This window comes from Chenopodium quinoa, unplaced genomic scaffold (genome assembly GCF_001683475.1).
Source record: "Chenopodium quinoa cultivar QQ74 unplaced genomic scaffold, ASM168347v1, whole genome shotgun sequence".
NCBI lineage: Eukaryota > Viridiplantae > Streptophyta > Magnoliopsida > Caryophyllales > Amaranthaceae > Chenopodium > Chenopodium quinoa.
Genome location: NW_018742393.1, coordinates 435,397 through 449,309, shown reverse-complemented (window position 1 = coordinate 449,309; position 13,913 = coordinate 435,397). Strand labels below are relative to the sequence as shown.

The window sequence follows — 13,913 nt, the reverse complement described above, 5'->3', positions numbered from 1 at the left end:
ACAAAAATTTAGAGTAAGGCATGAAAACAAAAAAAACAATTAAAGAACTTAGAAAAATATTAAAAAGTATTTTTTTTTTTTTTTTTTTTTTAAAAAAAAAAAACTGAGCAAAAGAAAAATTAACAAAGACTTTAAAAACTGAACTTGGCAAAAGTTTGTACCTTCGATGTGTGAGTTCCTTGGTAAACACTTTAGCCGCCATGAAGTTTGTCTTTTCCCCCTTTTGGCATTATCAAAAGATTGAAAAAAAAACATTTTGCTATACTCCCACTAGACTACGTAGGGAATAGTGAGCTCAAATAATGCAAGGCAAAAATAAGTTAGGTACTAAATCATCAGCAACCACACACAATCATATGAAAAATACGAGCCAAGTTCCGATTTAGGAAATAGAAGAGGAACATAGAGAATGTAGCAAAGGATAAAGGCGTACAAACCAAAGTTCAGAGAGATTAAACAAGACCAAAATAAAATTGTTCAACATATGAAATTAGAATAAGTGCAATCAAGGATTTAAGAGGCTGCATTGGTAGGATCAAGGGTTGGATTTGTGGGATCAATAGAGTCTTCCTCGACTTCCTCAAAGGCTACTTTGTTGATAGTTTCCAAGATCTCCTTGTTGCCTTCACTAAACTTGCCTTCAGCCTGTGCAAGCTTTGCCTCCACGCCTGCAAATCCGGTTGCTTGAGATTCTGCCAGAGCCTGCACCTGGCCTTTAAGAGAAAGCAATTCCGAGGCCATTTCCTCCAGTTTCTTGCTCACCAGAGTAGTCAACTTCTCCATATCTGCTTGAACCTGTTGAAAATCATAAACAGACACACGAGTTCCAGAGAAAGCAGCAAAGCCAGTAGGCTGAAATGGAGGAGGAGAAGGTGAATGAGAAGGCTGCCTAGTAGGTGAGACAGGAATAGAAGAGGGTTCAGTGGAAGAGGGAACTTGGGTAGGTTTGAAGGTGGAATCAGATTTGTCTGAGGAGCTGATGGTTTCTACAGTCACAGGGTGTGTAGTAGAAAGGGCAGGCTTGACCACATTCCTCTTACTCCTTCTAAGGCCCCCTGTAAACACAGGAATGACAGGTGGTCCAGCTGTGCTCTCAGAGTCTGTGGTATGTTCCCTCTCACTTTGATCAGTTCCCTGCCCCTCATGTAAGTCAGATTGTCGAGCTTCCCCCTCAGAAACTTCCATATGTTCCCCCTCAGAATCTTCCTGTTTTTCTCCTTGCACATCTCCCTCAAGTATTTTTTCTTTGTTTTTCTCTCCGTTAGAACTTTTTTCTTCTTCCTTATCTCCCTCAGAATCACTGGAGGTGGTAGCACCCTCACTAGCCTCCTCACTACCCTGGTCACTGCTTGCATCACATTCTTCCTTAGCTTCTTTCCCTTTCCCTTTCTTTTTCTCCCCTCCTTTCCGAGGCACAAAACATACTTTGCCATTTGTAAGCCTAAGACTCAGTCTAAGTAATGATTGTTCAGAGAGGATATTATCGGGTTTGAGATATGTTGGGGATTCACATTCAACATCAATACCAAAAGATTTGAACAACACAGTAAGGAAAGAGCCATATGGAATTGTGGTCTTTTGAGCATAAAAATTCAAGTGTTCAATCATTAGAGCAGGGAAATTAATCTGTATTTTGCATGCAAGACAGAATATGAGGGAGGCATCCAAGAGTGATACGGTACTCCGTTTTTGTAAACGGGGTACTATACCCTTCCAGGTGAAGGTAAACAGTAGCTTATGAAGGGGTGTTAGGGCATGATGGTGAGTAGTTTTCACTTTCGGATTTCCTCCAATAAATTGAAGGATTTTGCATTCATCATTATGGCCAATATTTACAGATTGTTTGTGCTTTAAATAAGAACAATAGCCTTTAACAGGAACTTGAAATAGATTTCCAAGATAATTGGCATCAATCGAAATTGGAATATCATTAACTACGGCCGAGCACACACCATTATCACATTGAAAGGTATTTTTGAACTCATAAATAAGTTTAGGATAAACAGGGTAATGAGAACAATTCTGGAACAAGTGAGTCCATTTTTGATAATCAATTAAAGAAGTAAATTCAGTGAACTTACTCGCCACACACCAATCATAGTTGATGTGATATCCGAGAGTGTAATTCCATGATGGGAATTTGGTGGTTGCGCGCCGTTTCCTGTCGCCGCCCTTCACAGCCTTAGCCTTCCTCTTTGGCTGAGCAGATGGATGCACCACCGCAATTGGCACCGGTTGTGGAGACCCCGTGTTTGAGGAGGGTTTGAATGGTGGTGATCGGGTTTTTGGGGTGGTGTTTCGGTTGGTTTTCATGGTGTTGAAGATAAAATGAAGGGAAGGAGAAGATGAATAGTGTGAATAGGAAGGAGAGAGAGTGAGGCCGGTTATGGGAGTGTATGGGGAATTTAATTGATTTGATAGGTGAAGGTGGAGTGAAAAGAAGAAAAAGAGTTTAATGGGGAGGAGTGAGAAAGAAAAGTGACGGTTTAAACTGTGAGGTAGTGGGGTAGTTTTAGAGGTAGTAGGATTTAATTTGGTGAAATAATTGCACTCATCTAATTCAATGTTGATAAAATAAAATCGTAAGTTAAGAAGTTGATATACATGCTTCTTATCTTACGTAACAAATAAAAGCAGAACTGAACAAAGGAAAATAAGGAAGAAAAAAAAGATAAAAATATGAATAAAAGATAAGAATAAAAGATAAAAAAAATAAGGAAGGCAAAAAAGATAATAATAGGAAGGAAAACAAATTAACAATATAAAAAAAATGGTAAGTGCAAATGGATTGTAAATTATGATGATAATTTACGTGATCATAATACAGAGAATAAAGAATGATGAAAAGGGAACTTGAAACAACATGGCTCAATATTTTTAACATATTAAAGGTATGTATAAGTGACTTTTCAATACTTCACAAATCTTTTCCCTGGGTAATTTCAGCTGTGTTATGCACACAAGATTGAGCATAGCATTGTTAGTTACATCCGATTTTTCCTTAGGGGTTCCAAACAAAAATCACTTTAGCCGTAGCATCCCCAATTCCACACGCATCTTTTCAAACTTGTCTCTGCTTAAAGGCTTAGTTAATATATCAGCAATTTGACATTCAGTAGAAATAAAATCTAGCCTAATTAAGCCCTTTTTCAAGAAAGTCATAAACATATCAAAAGTTTCATCTTTACTATGTAAGAATATGACCCATGTAAATCTAGAATAATCATCCACAAGAACTAAGACATATATTTTTCCACTTCTACTTTGAATTCTAACGGGGCCACACAAATCCATATGAATGAGTTCCAATGGTTTTGTGGTGCTTACCATTTTCTTTGATTTAAATGATGATCGAACATGCTTTCCTTTGATGCAAGCTTCACAAATTTTGTCATTTAGGAATTTGATAGAAGGTAATCCGATTACCAAGTCCTTTGACCTTAATTTGTCAAGCAATGAAAGACTAACATGTCCAAAACGTCTATGCCATAGAAGTGGATCATCCTCAATAACACTTAAACAGGATAGATTGTATTTTGGAACTTTGTTAAGATCCACGGTATACGTGTTCCCTTTACGAGTTCCTTCCAAAACGATTTTTCCAGTGTTATTGTTGATGATTTTGCATTTTTCAGAAGAAAAGCTTACAGAGTTTCCTTTATCACAAAGCTGAGATATACTGAGTAGATTATGCTTCAAACCCTCGAAAAAATACATTGTCAATTGCATGGGAACTTGACCTTCCTACTTTGCCAACAGCAACAATGTTGCCTTTCTTATTGTCTCCAAAGGTCACTGTTCCCCCTGTATAGGCCGTCAGTGAGAGAAATCTGGATTCATCTCCTGTCATGTGCTTAGAACAACCGCTATCGAGGTACCACTGGTTGTTCCCCCTCACTGCGACCTGCAAAAGAAATTAAGGGTTAGTAGCAGGAACCCTTTCATTCATGGGTTCCTGTGTTGACACATTTAAATCAGATTTCTTCTGCCAAACATAGTTCACATTCTTATTGTACAGATTTGCTTTCTTAGTACATTCTTCACTGCGATGTTCCTTTTTACCACAAAAAGAACAAACGGTCTCACTAGGTAAGTTCACATATTTCTTTTTCTTTCCAGTGGACTTCTTCTTATGAACATAGCCTAGACCTTCTGTTCTTTTTGTCTGAGCTTCCTTTACCCACTTGGGAACACCCGTGCTTGCTGTATTTTTACTTTTTCTTGCAATTTCTAGGTCCTTTTCTAGTTTCTCATTTTTATCATTGGTTTCCTTTATCTCTTTCTTAACATGCTCTAGTTCATTATTAAACATGATTAAAGGAACTTCAGTAGACCTGCAAGAATCAATGTTAGTACACAACATTTTATATTGAGTCAATTCAATATTCAGCATGATATTCTCACTCTTGACTCTTTCAAGGGATTCTTTTAGCATAATATTTTTATCTAACAATTCAAAGAATCTGCCTTGAACATCATTTCTTAAGCTATTCAGATACTTAACATGATCTCTACAAATTCCAGTTGCCTTTTCGGCTTGCCTTAGTTTTGCACATAATTCTTTATATTCATCTAAGGTTTCTAACAATAAAGAGATTAATTTATCCTTTGAGAGAGATTTCAAATAACTAGGTTGAATGACTACCTCATCATCATGCTTTGCCATTAGACAGAGATTGGCTACTTCATCGTCTGTGTGTTCCTGTTCCTCTTCTTCGGAACTTGATTCTCCCCACGTGGAAATCATTGCTTTCCTGAAATTTGTTTTAGAAAAGTTAGGCTTGGAATTTCTGCTTTGATCAGCTTCTTTTCCCTTGCCTTTCTCAGATTCCCATAATGGACACTCTTTGATGAAGTGGTTGGTGCTTCCACATTTGTGACAAGAAGACTTGGCTTTGGGTTCCTGATTTCTTTTACTGTATCCTTTCTTCTTGTCTAAAAACTTGTTGTTACGGTAGAATTTTTTCAGCCTTCTCACCAACATTGCAGCTTCTTCTTCATCGATGTCAGACTTCTCTTCGGATTCTTCATTAGCTCTTAATGCTAGCCCTTGACTTTTGACAGTCTCCTGAGTCCGATTGTTCGACTGGATCTCGTGAGTAATGAGGGAACCCGCAAGCTGTTCCAGATTGAACTTGGTGAAGTCTTTTGATTCCTGCACCGCTGCAACCTTTGCTCTCCATCTGTCATTGTCTGGAAGACTTCTTAAGACTTTTCTGACCTGCTCATCTATAGGAATTATCTTACCAAGACACGTTAGTTCGTTAGTAATACTTTTAAATCGAGTAAACATGTCTTTAATGGATTCTTTGTTTCCCATTTCAAAGCGCTCATACTGAGATAAAAGAATATCTATTTTGGAACGTTTAACATCTGACGTTCCTTCATGTGTAACTTCCAGAAGATCCCAAATTTCCTTTGCGGATTTGCACCCTTTGACACGAGTATGTTTATCGGGTCCAAGTCCCCAAATTAGAAACTTTTTGGCAGTAGCATTCATTTCTAATTTTTCGAAATCAGTTTTTTCATATTCATCCATAGGTTTAGGGATTACCTCATTGTTAGCATTCGTTTTCGTAATTTCGTAATCTCCTACTTGTATAATCCGCCATACCTGATAATTCTCTGCTTGGATGAAGATTTCCATCTTATCCTTCCAATAAGGATAATATTTGCCGTTGAAGTATGGAGGCCTTTGAATGGATGTACTCCCGAATTCCTTTTCCTCTGTGTAAGCCATTTTCCCAGGAACTTACTCAACAGGGTTGCCTGCGTGCTCTGAGTTCCCGCTCTGATACCAACTGAAAGTCTAACTGGCTAATACAAGAGGGGGGGTGAATTGTATTTGAGGTGAAATCTAAAAACTTTTGCGGAATTTAACTAAATGAAATAATGACGAGAGAAGATATAGGCTTTTCTAAATTTCCACTATGTAATCAAACTCTTTACAAGTGAAGATTCAAACCCGTTAACAAGTTCCACAAACTAGGAACTTGTTCCCAACTCTCACAGAAGCCTTCAGCAACGAAGCTTCCTTGACCTCACTTTACAAACTCACAATCCCAACCCCTAAGTACTTGAATACAATATGTGATTACAAATACCTATTGCACTCAAGAATATAAGAAGGATAATAACTCTCTTTATGTTATTAGAAGGCTACTGGAATTTTTATGCTCAAGAGTTATATTTTGCTGAGATAGTTTGCATGAGTATTTATAGAGAAGGCTTAGTCATTAACCTCCACCATAATCACGTCCACATGTCAACAACCCACTAACAACTTGTGGAGTTATCTTGACAGATTGTGATCATGAAGAGGTTTCCTAGCCTTATCTAATTAAACCACTATCCTAACAACTTGATAACCATTAGCCGTATAAAAGATTTTCTCACAGAAAAACCACTTGCTAACTTTATCAAATATTTATTTAAAAGATTATCAAAAGTTTGTTTAAAAAGATTTTATTTGAAAAGATAAATTTATTATTTATTAAAACAACTAGATAATTATCTTCGATAATTATCTTTATTAAAACTTTTACAAATTATCTTTTCTTTAAGAAATTATCTTTTAAAACTAACTTTTATTCCAGTAGTCTTTAACATAAGTCATTGAGTTCCTTTCCGACTTTATATTATTGAGTGCTCACAATTAAAACTAGAACGTGAGATTTGCACGAGGCTTTTTAAAGAATGCTACTCCGCATCCAAGTTCCTACTCCGGAACGAACTTTGCTTGAATCCTTTATTCACCAAAGACTCAAAACATTCATTAGTCGAGTTTGTCAATTTGTCCATCAAAACCAAAAGGCTCAACACAAACTAATACCTGTTTTACCCGTCACATTCACGAAAACTATAGACACAATAATAACCTTATATCATATTCACCAATATATATTTTCTTAAGCATTGTGCCCCAAAAAACCTATAACATAAGTCATACAACCAATAACTAATTGAATATATAGCACAAATATATAGACATAGATATTAATAAATTTAATTTTACATGAATAAAAGATACTTTTATTAAGATTTATATAAATATACGACATAATTAACTAACTAATTATGTATATAATTTTTTTTTATGGACATTGTTCTTAAATGACATAAAAATCATAACATATACGTTTCTTTTCACGTCCTTCAATATATATATATATATATATATATATATATATAATAAATTCGGTTTTAAATTAAGTAATTTGTTTGCCCTTCGTAATTTATTTATTGGAGCATTTTCTTATAGTTAGTTAATTGCCCTTTTAAGTTGAGGATAATCATATACATGTTGCACAGTGCATTATTATTCATCCACTAATTAAATAATACTACGTACAAAGTATATATTATTGCGTGCATAAAAATTAAATCTAGTGTTTAGTAATTAAGTGGACCATTATCATTTGGTTTACCTTTTACCAATCTATTAATTGAAGGAATACTCTTTATTGCATTAACCAATAAAGAAGACACAAATTTTAACAAACAACTACTTAATTTATTGAGCTGTGCTACATGTCAACAAAGATACATACTCGTAGGAATATTACTCCTCTAATTGTCTTGCACGTAATTATCTAACTTAAGGGAGAAAATAAAGATGAATAGATATCATGACTACTCTTACAATATGATCTACTTTAATTGGTATTCTTTCGTCTTAAAAAAAAAATCATAAAACAGATAATCAAAGACTCAATAAGCTTAAAAAAAACAAACTATTAGAGAATAATTAACTAGAGATACTATCCCATGCATAGTAGTAGTACATTGACACATTGTAGTTCTCCTAGCTAATATTGTTCAACTAACATAGAACAAGACAAGCTTAGAAAAGTAATAAGGTACATAATTGTACATCCTTTTCAGTATAATATTCGGCCATTGTTTTTTGAGGTACGTATCATTCCAACATCATCATCGAGTCTCTCCGATCCCATTCAATAGGGAGATCAGACTGCGTGCACCAATGTTAAGGGTATCGAGTCACAAGGCAATATGACTATGTTTAGTTTTTGCAACCTAGCTAGCCATGATCAAGCCCATGCCTTCAATTTAAATCTTCCATGGCATGATAAGTCTCATAATTAAGGTTACAAAGGACGACGACAAAAGTTGTTTTATGCTTGGTTCTAGTATTGCATTTGCCATTGCAGTGTGAAGTGTGAAGTATGAAAGTTTCGTTCAACACGTACCTAGGCCTCCTAAGAGAATGTTTTTTTTTGTTTTATTTATTTATTTATTTGGATATAGAGAGAGACAGTACATAATGGTAATTAATGCAGACGATATATGATCACGTCACGTCAGCACACCTCTCAAAACTTTAACTAAGATAATATTCGATCATCCACAGAGAACGCGATTATTAGTATTTCCTTGTGTTGTATAAATTAGGGATTAAATAAGTATGTCCTTGGTGTTTTATATGTAACATATAACACATTGTTTGATTTAACGTCAGTTAAGACTATGTATAAAAAAAAATTAATTGATGTGCTCCATCTAATGCCTTTTTATCTCACTTTGACTCTTTTTTTATAATTTTTTTTTTGTTTCACCAAAAAATCCAAATATATATGAAGATGAAATAAAAGGTAGAGGGAGAAATAATATTTTTTTAAAAAAATCAAGAGGCCAATAAGCTTTATCTCTTTAATTTGTCCCAAAAAGTTTAGCTTAATTATTTTTATATTACCAATAAGTGGAGCTAAGGCTACCATATACTACTTACTCTACTCATCTCAAATCTTAGGAGTGCCTACTGTTTGGGGTATTTTAAACCTCTATTATAGACAAATGAAATCCTAATAAGTGATCCAATCACAAGCTGATATGTGACATTAATTCAACTATAAAAGTCAATATGAGCAGGACACATGACCTAAAAGAGACAACAGATAAAGAAGGGTTCAAAGCCCATTAAAAGAAGAATACCTAGCATAAAGCATATCCTAAGACTTGTGTTATCACGCATAGGACAACCGATATTCCTAGGTTATGAAACCGTAGGCACATGACCTCCCACATCCTTATAAATGCCCCATTGTTTAATGATGGGAATAGGAGATTGAAAATGACAAAAGGCACTCTACGCAAAATATGCTTTCACTTCTCTCCACTTTCTCTCGATCGCTCTAAACTTTCGTTGCACGTCACTATCTATCTTGATCGTCGGAGGCGAATCTACGATAACCGAAGATTCTTTGTTTTGCAGGTGTCTTGATCGTAGTGTCGTACAAGTGTTGCATTCCGAATTTGTCTCCCGAGGGAATAATCCATACGACCATACCCCTTTTTCAGGTATTCAAATTAAAAAATCCCGAAACATCACATTAAAGTACATTTTTTAATATTAGTAGAAAATTATTGCTGAATTTTATCATTAAAAGTTTTCAAAATGTAATTTTATATATTTGAACACAATGACTAATAGAAAATTTAAAGGACTTCATATATTTTTGAATTTAACCTAGCACTTGAATGGGTATTAGAGCATATAATCCTATTTCTTTTTCAATACCTATATTATGACTAAAAAATAAAAACATATTAATTTTTTTTTTAAGTTCTTATGCTGTAATATATAACACTAGGTAACAATTGAAATTCTCTTTCTAAACAAATAAATTAAGAGTAAGACGATCGATATAAATGAATGAACCAATATTACAAAAAATGTAAATTTATTGAATCATAAAATAGTAGCTTAAATATATTGAACGAAATCACAATGTCCAAGATATTATTCCAAACCCTAGGATATTATGTAGGAATGTAGGATTCAACATAATTATTGGTGCATGCAACCAACAATGCAAGTTTTAGAGGTATATAACAATTATATGCCCCTTGTATTGTATTTGAATCTATTCAGCATTAGCTAGTAGTTTTCTAGATGTGTGGGCAGACGGCGGGCTAGTTGAATCTTGACATGTGCATTTGTTTGAGGATGAATTGCTTGAAGACTTTGAAGAAGAGTTATGTGATGAATGGCTTGATGAGTTTGATTCGTGACTAGAGAAATGAGTCGAAGATTTATTAGAGGCTTGGGTTGCTCCTGAAGAGTGTCCCGTTTCTTGGTTGGAAGACTTTGAAGTTTTACCATCGGATGACTGGTTTGTTGATCCTTTGCTGGAAGATTTTTCAGAACCTTGGTTATATGATAGACCTGAATTATTAGATTCTTTTCCGTTTCCAGAATACTTTCCTGAATTTTGATTATGGGTTTCTCCTGATGATTCACTTGCTCCTTTCTTTGAAGATTTTCTTGACAAATCTTCTGAGGATGTGCCTCCTTTATTACTTGATCTTTGTTCAGTAGTGTTCTCAGATGAACTCTTTCTAGAAGATTCACTAGCTTTATTGCCTGGTGTATAAAATTATTTTAATTATTTTCCAAATTAATGACTAAAAGTATATGATAAAAGATATAACAGATTGAAGATTAACCTGACGTTTGATGACCTTCTCCTTGTTGAGAAGATTTCTCCGACGATTTGCTGTAATTTTTCCCTGATGACTTGTCAGAAGCTTGGCTAGGTGTTTTTCCTAAAGACTCATTTGAATTTTGATTTGCTTTAGAAGATTGATCACTTGATTCTTTGGTTGAGGAATTTTTTACATCACTTTGTTTATTATGTTGGTTTGAGCTTGAAACACCTGTATTCATACCATTATTAGAGCTTGTAGATCCTCCACCTTGTTTAACATTGCTATCTAATTGTGATTTGTTTTGGCTTGAGCTTTTATGTTGGTCAGCGCCCGAAACTCCCATATTCACACCATTATTGGAACTTGTAGATCCTCCACCTTGTTTATTATTGTTGACGTTGTTGTTCGATTGTGATTTACCTTGGCTTGCTCCGTGGTTTGAACCTCCACCATTTACACCATAGTTAGAGCCTACAGAACCTTCATTACTTTTATCCATATTCCCTTCACCTGAACCTCTTACATTTCCACCTGTGTTGACTCCTACATTACCTCCGATATTAGCATTACCTCCTAATTTTGCATTACCTCCGATATTAGCATTACCTCCTAATTGTGAATTACCTCCTGATTGTACATTAACTTGTGATTTTCCGTGGCCTTCGAATCCCCCTCCAATATGTTTGTCAATATTAGCATTGCCTCCTGATTGTACATTACCTCCTGCTTGTACATTACCTCCTGCTTGTACATTACCTCCTAATTGTGCATTACCTCCTGATTGTACATCAACTTGCGATTTCCCGTGGCCTCCGAATCCCCCTCCAATATGTTTGTCAAAATTAGCATTGCCTCCTAATTGTGCATTAGCTCCTGATTGTACATTACCTCCTGCTTGTATATTACCTCCTGCTTGTGCATTACCTCCTGCTTGTGCATTACCTCCAGATTTTACATCAACTTGCGATTTTCCGTGGCCTCCGAATCCCCCTCCAATGTGTTTGTCAAAATTAGCATTGCCTCCAAATTGTGCATTACCTCTTGATTGTACATTACCTCCTGCTTGTGCATTACCTCCTGCTTGTGCATTACCTCCAGATTTTACATCAACTTGCGATTTCCCGTGGCCTCCGAATCCCCCTCCATTATGTTTGTCAAAATTAGCATTGCCTCCTAATTGTGCATTACCTCCTGATTGTACATTACCTCCTGATTGTACATTACCTCCTGCTTGTATATTACCTCCTGCTTGTGCATTACCTCCTACTTGTGCATTACCTCCAGATTTTACATCAACTTGCGATTTCCCGTGGCCTCCGAATCCCCCTCCAATATGTTTGTCAAAATTAGCATTGCCTCCTAATTGTGCATTACCTCCTGATTGTACATTACCTCCTGATTGTGCATTACCTCCTGATTGTACATCAACTTGCGATTTTTCGTGGCCTCCGAATCCCCCTCCAATATGTTTGCCAAACTTAGCATTGCCTCCTAATTGTGCATTACCTCCCGATTGTGCATTACCTCCTAATTGTGCATTGCCTCCCGATTGTACATCAACTTGCGATTTCCCGTGGCCTCCGAATCCCCCTCCAATTTGTTTGTCAAAATTAGCATTGCCTCCTAATTGTGCATTACCTCCAAATCCGCCTCCAAATCCACCTCCAATATGTTTGTCAAAATTAGCATTACCTCCAAATTGTGCATTACCTTGCGATGCCCCTTGGCCTCCATATCCGCCTCCAAATCCACCTCCAATATGCTTGTCAAAATTAGCATTACCTTGCAGTGCCCCTTGGCCTCCGAATCCGCCTCCAACATGTTTGTCAAAATTAGCATTGCCTCCAAATTGTGCATTGCTTTCAAATGTCCCATGGCCTCCAAATCCGCCTCCGCCTCCACCTCCACCAGAAACTTCCTTATTTCCACCTGCATTGAATCCCCCTCCTAATTGGTGATTGAAGCCAAATTTGCCACCAAATTGACCTTGAAAAAAAAAAAAAAGAACAAAGATTTAGATGTGTTATATCACCTTAAATCAATTATAAATGTTTGTAATTGTAGGAAATAATACAACTAAATCTTATAGGACCTTATTAAATACAATTTTTTTAAAAAAAAATCATAATTTCCATTTATACCTGCTGGCAAATTAAAATGCGAGGGAAAATAAATGAGTGGAGTAACAAGTAATTAAATAAAGTAAATAAACATCCTTCAAAAAAAAAAAAAAGTAATTAAACATATTTTCACTAATCCTTACCTCCTTGTTGGATGCCCCCTCCTAATAAGGCTGGAAGCAAAAATGTTGCTTCGGTAACTGTTATTGCAATCTGTATAAAGTCGACAAAAAAAAAAAAAAGAAATTAGTAAATATAAAGAAGAAGTAACAAATTATATCATTTACAAGAAGAAAAAAAAGATAATGAGCATTACATAAAGAATAGCGGTGATCTTTAGGAAGTAAGACGCCATTGAATTTATTCTTAATGATCAAATTGTATACGAAAAGTTGAAGAAGACTAACACTATTCTTTTTATGTTTTCTACTTTTTTTTTTCTTGTAATTTTTATTTAATAAATGAGATGATATTAAGGTAAGATAATTCAGTTTTTTTTTTTTTGTTTGTGAGAAAAAGAATTAAGATGGGGGTATATAAAGACATTGGGAAAAATGCGATGAGTGATTCTCCACCATACGTTTATTTGCGGAATGTTTTAGGATGTATGCATGGTTAAGACTACAATGTGATTTTCAAAGAAATGTAACTGTATATTTTTCTCAATTTAGTAATTTAACTAAATATAGCTATTGATTTTTAGAGTAAATGAGTAAAATAGAGAGCAAAAAAAGGGAAACTACAACTAATTCAAAGAAGAAATTCCAACTGTTGTGTAAGGATTAAGATATTATTATGGAATGAATAACACGTAGAGAACGAAGAAAAAAAAATCAAATTCAAATTGCGTATAGTAAAGTGTATATTAATTGGATTTATGATCGAAAACTTTATTTTCTACTTGGTATGAATTTTGATAATTTGTATAAGAAATTATTTTTCAGATTAGTGTATAAAATGTTTATTTTTCCTTGCCTAGCTAATTAATCTCATTCCAAATACCAATTCATGCATAAATAATGTTGCTTGAATCTACATTGTATTAACTTGTCATGTGATTCCTAGGCCATGACCGTTTGATATAATCATGTAAAATAATTAACTCAACAAGTCAATGATTATGGTAAACTAATACCACCTCCATTTTTTATTATTTACAATAAAGGGGTATTATTCGGAAAAAAAAAATTGTAAATAATAAGAAACAGAGATGGTAACTTAACTACTCATATGTTATTCATCTTACATCTAAGAAAAAAGTTAATTATTAGACATAAAATATTGTGTAAATCAGTAATACATTGGTGCACTAAGTATTCAAATGAGTAGTACTTTTCAACTCTT

At 34.9% G+C, this 13,913-nt stretch overlaps 2 protein-coding genes across 3 annotated transcripts; both read right to left on the bottom strand.

The window, feature by feature from the left end:
• Positions 1–102: 102 nt before the first annotated feature.
• Positions 103–3,220, bottom strand: LOC110702291. The gene is made up of 2 exons (XM_021879997.1): positions 3,068–3,220; positions 103–1,710 (listed from the first exon to the last, which is right to left on the bottom strand). The coding sequence occupies exon 2, from the start codon at positions 1,606–1,608 to the stop codon at positions 514–516; it is 1,095 nt and encodes a 364-aa protein (XP_021735689.1). The 5' UTR covers positions 1,609–1,710; positions 3,068–3,220; the 3' UTR covers positions 103–513.
• A 6,464-nt stretch (positions 3,221–9,684) lies between these two features.
• Positions 9,685–13,337, bottom strand: LOC110702278 (loricrin-like). Of its 2 annotated transcripts, XM_021879990.1 has the most exons (5): positions 12,886–13,337; positions 12,713–12,782; positions 11,524–12,435; positions 10,468–11,391; positions 9,685–10,384 (listed from the first exon to the last, which is right to left on the bottom strand). In XM_021879990.1, the coding sequence occupies exons 1-5, from the start codon at positions 12,922–12,924 to the stop codon at positions 9,885–9,887; spliced, it is 2,445 nt and encodes an 814-aa protein (XP_021735682.1). In that variant the 5' UTR covers positions 12,925–13,337; the 3' UTR covers positions 9,685–9,884. The 2 variants fall into 2 exon arrangements, with proteins under 2 accessions (XP_021735682.1, XP_021735676.1); XM_021879984.1 differs by having other exon boundaries at positions 10,468–12,435.
• Positions 13,338–13,913: the final 576 nt, after the last annotated feature.

What these genes read in the sequence shown, in the direction of transcription:
- LOC110702291 (XM_021879997.1), bottom strand. Translation starts at nt 1,608, where the DNA reads ATGATTGAACACTTGAATTTTTATGCTCAAAAGACCACAATTCCATAT.
- LOC110702278 (XM_021879984.1), bottom strand. Translation starts at nt 12,924, where the DNA reads ATGGCGTCTTACTTCCTAAAGATCACCGCTATTCTTTAT. An exon ending in AGGGGGCATCCAACAAGGAG is followed by an intron (nt 12,436 to 12,712) that starts GTAAGGATTAGT and finishes TTTTTTTTCAAG; the next exon opens with GTCAATTTGGTGGCAAATTT. An exon ending in AGAAGGTCATCAAACGTCAG is followed by an intron (nt 10,385 to 10,467) that starts GTTAATCTTCAA and finishes TTTATACACCAG; the next exon opens with GCAATAAAGCTAGTGAATCT.